We start from the raw sequence: 6,449 nt of genomic DNA on the forward strand, positions 1-6,449 counted from the left end.
TTCATAATCATTCCCTCCATTGCCCTCTCTTCTCACCCACCTTCTAATGCCCTTTCTCACCTCCAATAGTCCACTCTCTACTTTCCTGTCTTTATTTCTTTAATCTAGCTTTCTGCATATGGAAAGCTTTCATATTTTAGGTGACAAGCATATCAAAATATTAAAACAGAGTAAGATACATGAACCAAGGCAAATACAAATCTGTTATTAAAGAATTTTAATAACAATTAAAATTCAGAATCACCATAATTACCAACAATTGAAAAATATTAATACGGCCAGGCAGTGGTGGCACATGCCTTTAATCCCAGCACTCGGGAGGCAGAGCCAGGCGGATCTCTGTGAGTTCAAGGCCAGCCTGGGCTACCAAGTGAGTTCCAGGAAAAGGCGCAAAGCTACACAGAGAAACCCTGTCTCGAAAAACCAAAAAAAAAAAAAAAAAAAAAAAAAAAAAAAAAAAAAAAAAAAAGAAAAATATTAATACGATTATCACTCACATATGTAATGAGCTATGGCCTAAAACATATAAAGGCAAGCTTTAAATGATTATTTGAAACTATTTGAAAATGTGGCAGTTTAGTTTTCTTTGGAAAAAAAGCAAAAAACAATGTACACTGAAAAACATGATTGACTATTGGGATAAACAGTGTATTGTGTGTCATTATCTGGATATCTGTTTAGTTTTAAAGTGGAATAGTTAAGTCAACATTTTTAACACTTCTTTTGAACTTGTGAGACTCCATGTCATTTTTTTTTAAGTTTATCTTCCAAATTCTCTAAGTGAATATGTATTGCCTTCATAGAAGGAAACAAAATGTTCTTTACAGAAAACCAGAAAGAAGCAGAAAACTCGGGCCACCAAAGGAGCCCAACCATGCTAACACTATCCCCATTAACAGTGCAAAGGCTCAGGTTGCCTAAGGGACAAGGCTGTACCCACTGCAGATGGCATCAGTGGATCTCATGCACCACTGCAAATCACCGCTCCAGCCTTCTCTATCTCAGATGTTTGTGTTTTTTTCATTCTGCCTGAGAAGTCTTAACTGTTGGGGGATATGTACTGTGTTTGGCTATGTTCTTTCCAACTGTAGCACGCATGCTCACATGCCACCCTGGCTGCCCTATCTAGGAATCACTTCTCACCCCCCTCAAGTCCTTTTCAACATCCCCTGCTGAGATCTGACCTTAACCTAAGTGGAATCATGATGGACCTACAAGGGCCTGCTCAGCCCAGCACACAATGCCTCAGTGCTTTTTCCTACGCAGCTAATATCCTCTCAGGAGGTCCCAAAACTTAAGTTTTAAAGAACAGGTAACAGCAAAGGAGAGCTCATTAACTTAGTCTCCTCCTTCTACGGTGGGTCACCTGTGGCATAGGGCATGAAAGAATCGGAGTGAAGTTGGTGTGATTTGGACTGTTGCTGCCCCCCATTCCTGAAGAACTAGAAAAGATAGTAGGATAAGATAGTGATGTGCTTAGCAAGACCATGGTGCCCAAAGTTGTCTCAACATCAGGCAAGGCAGGAGTCCTGGATATTCTGCCAAAAATGTCCAATCATCGTGGAGAGTGCTATTCTCTAGAGACAGTATTATGTCTTGGATAATAGAGCTTTGGTTGCCCTGATATGGGGACATGGTGAAGGTTTTTCGTTTTTGTTTTGGTTGGTTTGGTTTTCTTGTTTTTCAATATCCCAGAATACCCTCCAAAGTGTTTAATATTCAGTCAGAAGATTCTCGACATAGCCAAGTTTGCCTGTAATGTCACTAATCTTATCTTGATTCAAAGACTCCGTCTCTACTTTATGAGAAAATATAGACTCTCACCCCCTATTGCTCCAGTAATGCCCCATTTTGGTTTTTTAACATTTCATAAAAATAAATGTGGATGAAATTTGGGGTAAGGAGTTTCTTTTTCAAGAGATGTAAAATGCCTCCACACTAGAATAGTACAGTTGTTCACACAGAATAGAAGCTTCTGCTCCCCCGCTTCCCTGTTTCCTGAGTATTCACAGGTCTGCCACTGAACTCAATAATTTTAATCTTTTGACTTTTTAGATGATTAGTCAAGGTTTAACTTTCCCTATACATTTATTTTTGAAGTGGGGAAGAACAGGCTTTTAAATTGGAGTGTGCAGTGGATTGATCTTTCAAGAGTTGTTTTAGCATTGTGATGATGTCTCCTGCGGAAATTTTATCAAAAGGTGGTATCCTGAACCAGCTTCTCAGAACAGCATTCCAAAGATATACCAGAAGGAAAAATGGTCAAATATTCCCAGGTACTATGGTCACTTTTGTTCTTCATCATGCTACATTTGGTGCTCCTGTCTGGTGAGTAATTTAGCTTTTCCACTAGGAATATAAATTTTTGTGGGTGTTAACATTGTAATCTGAAAGAAAATGCTTTGAATTAAAAATGTTTTTTTAATGAAAAATGTATGTAAATATAGGTACAAACACCTACATACTTGCTTATCCATATATATATATGTTTAGAGAGACAGTGAGATCTGGGTCAGAGAGGTAAAGTTTGGTTTTCCTGGCTATGACGTGCAGGTTGTGGGACCTGTTGCATGGGGAAAAGGAGGCTTTGATATTCAGGGAGGTAGTTAGTGGGAAGTGGCCAGCAGTATGTCTTCATGCAGCATACACCTCGAAAACATTTGAAAATGCCCCACAGTGATCTCCAGTGGCCCAGGACCTCTGTGGTCTTTCTAGAGAAGAGATCATGCTGAAAATCACAAGAACAGAATTCTCAGTTTTTCACACATCTATCATGAACTACTGAATATTAACAAGGTGTTGTTTCCTCCCCTGCAAAATGCATGGTCCAAACCAAAAAACTATCAAGTTCTAATGTTTCCCCCATCTTTCTCAACTACCTGCTACACCAGCTCTGAATCCTCCCCAGCTTGGATAGTATTAATCAATGAAAGTGTTTCTCTGGCATGGCACCCTCCTGAAGTGGTGACACCCTGGTCCCCTCTGCTGACTATCTATAGCAGCAGGAGTGCCGGTCCATATTTTGAAAGGGGTGAATAAACATATAAATGATATAGTGTTTTCAATCAAGATTACCCAGTAAAATAGTAGAGCTTTTTTTTACTTCAGTCAGTAGATCAGGCTATGATTTATCAGTAATTAAATTCTGTAACATATTTACGTAATCTCTAGTTCCAGGTGCTCGTGTTTGGTGGCCACCACATGGAGTTATTAAGGTAATTGCCTACTAGGCTTTCTAGGATTCAGATTCAAATCCAATCTTTAAAAGATTTTTTTTTTTAAAGAAATTGTGTGTAGCATTTTACCTGTTTTTATATAAGTGTGCTGCATATGTGCCAGGTGCCCACAGTGGCCAGAAAAAGACACTGAACCTTCTGGAACTGGAGTTACCAATTGTTATAAGCTTTTGTGAGGGTACTGGGAACTGAACCCTGGTCCTCTGCAAGAGCAACAAGTGAGCCAGTGCTTTTAAACATTGAGCCATCTCTCCAGGCTCTGAAGCAAATAGTTTATTTTATTTTATATATCTGTTCTTTGAGAATTTCATACAAGTATACTATGTGTCTTCGTTTTTCTACTCCTGGGCCCTCTCTAACTTCTCTTAGACCCCCACTTTCCCCTACTAACTTCCTACCTTTTCATTTTTCTCTTCAAACCCCACTAACTCAAACTACTGCTGCTCATGATCACATGGGTATATGACTCATAGACTGCCCCTGCTCCAGCGAATCTTATTTTTTTAAAAATCTGTCATTTTACAAGTTTAGCACAACAATGAAATTTACGAAATTCTTTAAGGTCTATTCACATGAGGGTTACCGGCCCTCAGTTGGTTAGAGTCTACAATAGAGTGATCTAAACTGGGAACCAAGTCAAATGTACACACACACACACACACACACACACGAGAGAGAGAGAGAGAGAGAGAGAGAGAGAGAGAGAGAGAGAGAGAGAGAGAGAGAGAGAACATCCCAAGGTATTTAACTATTTCTGAATGGTGACAGCTTCCAGTTGCCAGCTGTGAGGGACCCACAGACTTGAATATTCACAAAGCTCTGGAGGAGTTGTGCTTTTGTATAGAGAGGGAACAGAGCACATTCTTCTAGGCTGAAAATATGGAAAGTAGCAATCTCTTGGATTCTAGAAGCAAGAAAATGTAAAAAAAAATCTGGGCATAGGCTCAAATTGTGTTTGCAGCTTGTGTATGAGTGAAACAGAATGGTGGGTTTTTTTTTTTCTTTTGGTTTTTTGCCTTTTTCTTTTTGTCTATCCTGCTCAGCTTTGTGTGCATTGTGGGGCCAACACACGTTTGATTAGTGAAATAAAAGATAAATTGAAGGTCATTTCTTTTGTGCTTTTATAGATTTGCTTTATAGTATTCTTTCACTTTAGAAGTACTTGTGGGCCGGGCAGTGGTGGTGCAGGCCTTTAATCCCAGCACTCGGGAGGCAGAGGCAGGAGGACCTCTGTGAGTTCGAGACCAGCCTGGTCTACAGAGCGAGACCCAGGAAAGGCGCAAAGCTACACAGAGAAACCCTGTCTCGAAAAACAAACAAACAAACAAACAAAAAAATACTTGAGCTTGCACTTGTTTTCCTTCGTGAATTTAGATGTTTTCTTTCCCCTCACTATAGTTTACCAGACCGGTAGGAGTTCCTGACCACAAGCCATAATACTTATCAGACCACAGAACAAGATACGTACCTACCTGCAGAGTGGAGATAGACTCCAGTGCCGTTGCCCTGTGCGGACAGAGTAGAAGAGCCTCGTGACATTGGAACAGGATTCGGACTCGCTCAGATGACCCTAGTACAGTCCACAAGTGACCTATTGTTTCAGCATGGTTCTAATTACAGTTTTTTTTCTGCTCAATTTCAGATCAAGTGTCCTTACAAGAAAGTAAACTTGAGCTGGTTTAATAAAACAGTGGACCCTTGCCCCAACTTAAAGCAGCCCATCTGTGGCACCAATTTCGTAACCTATGATAATCCCTGCATCTTATGTTTTGAGAGCTTGTGAGTATTTGGGGCCGGGGGTGGGGGGAGAACTAAGACTAAGCTTGTTGGTTGAGATTTCTGTCCACCCTGCCCACCACCAAGGCCAGCAGCCATGAAGCCTGTCTTTCCGATTTGCAGAGACAGCAATTGGTCCCTCTTTAGAAAAGCCATAGTAACCGAAGGTTTATTGGCATATAGGGTAGACTCATTAGACTGAACAGTGCCCCTTAAGTGCTTTCTCTGAGTCCTAATATCCCCGTAATTGATGGATTCCCTACAGAAATTCTAAAACACCTTCAACCCTCACCACTTGGATTTTTAAAACAAATTTTACTTTTATCTTCTGTTAGATATTTTCTGCTGCTTCTATGTCTAAAACTTCCAACTATACTAGAATAACAGCAGACTTTGGTCCATTGCCTGGGATTGATTACTCAGATATTTGGATTTACATGAGAGGAAATCAGTCATTAGACATCCAGATTGCGATGCCACAGTGATTTTAGCTGTGATCTATGTGAAGCAGTATATTTTATAAGAAGAAAATCATTTCTTGTGGTGTCAGATTGGAGCCCTTACTCCAGCAACCCTTCAGTAATTTTGTACAAGGAGCAAAGAAGAGACCACACAAGCCCCTGGGCATCCCACTAATTACTAATTTAGCCACAGGATGAGGGTGTTGAATGATAGCTGATAGCACTTATAGCTTATACATCACAGACTCAGGCCCAACCGGACAGATTATTTTCAAAGAGCCTCTAAGTATTTTCAGTGACAAATGCCCTGGCCTTTGCTCTAAGCAATTCCCTTTATAGTCGGTATCCTAATTTCCCAAAGTAAAATGTCTTAATGAAATGCTTCTTATGCCTCCACTTAGGAAATCTCATGGGAGAATTAGATTTTATCATGATGGAAGGTGCTAGGTGAGTGAACTTGGATGTGCAAGAAGATATCTTTCACTCCTGTCCAGCACAACCACTTCCTTCTTATGTGTTATCCATCTTTCTGCCTTCCCTTGCATAGATTCTTGGTGACAAAGTCCTGCTAGAAGCTGATGACTCCAGGGTCCTTCTATGTTTTCCTTGATATATAAACTATTCTGGCCTGGAAATGTAGCTCACTTGTAAATCACCATCTCACAGGTCGGAGGACTCTGGGATCAATCTGACCACTACAAATAAACAAGCAAACATGCCTTAACATCTTGACTGGTGTCGTGTGTCTGTGTCTCAGATCTTCATAGTAGAGCTGATTGAACATTTGAACCTTAGGTCAAAGACAAATAGTACATTTTATCAGCTCTCATAACATTTTTAACAATGGCCTTATTTATGTAAAACCTCTATGGCTTCTCCAGATCAAATTCTTTTAGATTTCACTGTCATTTTAAAAATTAATCAAATTATAGTACCTGGTGGTTCTCCTAATCAATCCCTGTTGTCCAGCTTTTAA

General features: G+C 40.1%; 1 protein-coding gene across 4 annotated transcripts; it reads left to right on the forward strand.

The window, feature by feature from the left end:
- Nucleotides 1–1,182: 1,182 nt before the first annotated feature.
- On the forward strand, nucleotides 1,183–6,195 carry Spink14 (serine peptidase inhibitor Kazal type 14 (putative)). 4 transcript variants are annotated; one of them, XM_059246264.1, is made up of 5 exons: nucleotides 1,183–1,312; nucleotides 2,202–2,328; nucleotides 3,172–3,215; nucleotides 4,879–5,015; nucleotides 5,875–6,195. In XM_059246264.1, the coding sequence occupies exons 2-5, from the start codon at nucleotides 2,259–2,261 to the stop codon at nucleotides 5,918–5,920; spliced, it is 297 nt and encodes a 98-aa protein (XP_059102247.1). In that variant the 5' UTR covers nucleotides 1,183–1,312; nucleotides 2,202–2,258; the 3' UTR covers nucleotides 5,921–6,195. The 4 variants fall into 4 exon arrangements, with proteins under 4 accessions (XP_059102247.1, XP_059102246.1, XP_059102248.1 ...); XM_059246263.1 differs by having other exon boundaries at nucleotides 1,307–1,357; XM_059246265.1 differs by lacking the exon at nucleotides 1,183–1,312 and adding an exon at nucleotides 1,379–1,661.
- The last annotated feature ends 254 nt before the right edge of the window (nucleotides 6,196–6,449 follow it).

This window comes from Peromyscus eremicus, chromosome 19, assembly GCF_949786415.1.
Source record: "Peromyscus eremicus chromosome 19, PerEre_H2_v1, whole genome shotgun sequence".
Lineage (NCBI taxonomy): Eukaryota > Metazoa > Chordata > Mammalia > Rodentia > Cricetidae > Peromyscus > Peromyscus eremicus.

Bases quoted from the DNA above. Each gene is read 5' to 3' on its own strand.
- Spink14 (XM_059246264.1), top strand. From the start codon at position 2,259: ATGGTCAAATATTCCCAGGTACTATGGTCACTTTTGTTCTTCATCATG. The intron at 2,329-3,171 runs GTGAGTAATTTA...CGTAATCTCTAG, and splicing joins ACATTTGGTGCTCCTGTCTG to TTCCAGGTGCTCGTGTTTGG. The intron at 5,016-5,874 runs GTGAGTATTTGG...GCCTCCACTTAG, and splicing joins ATCTTATGTTTTGAGAGCTT to GAAATCTCATGGGAGAATTA.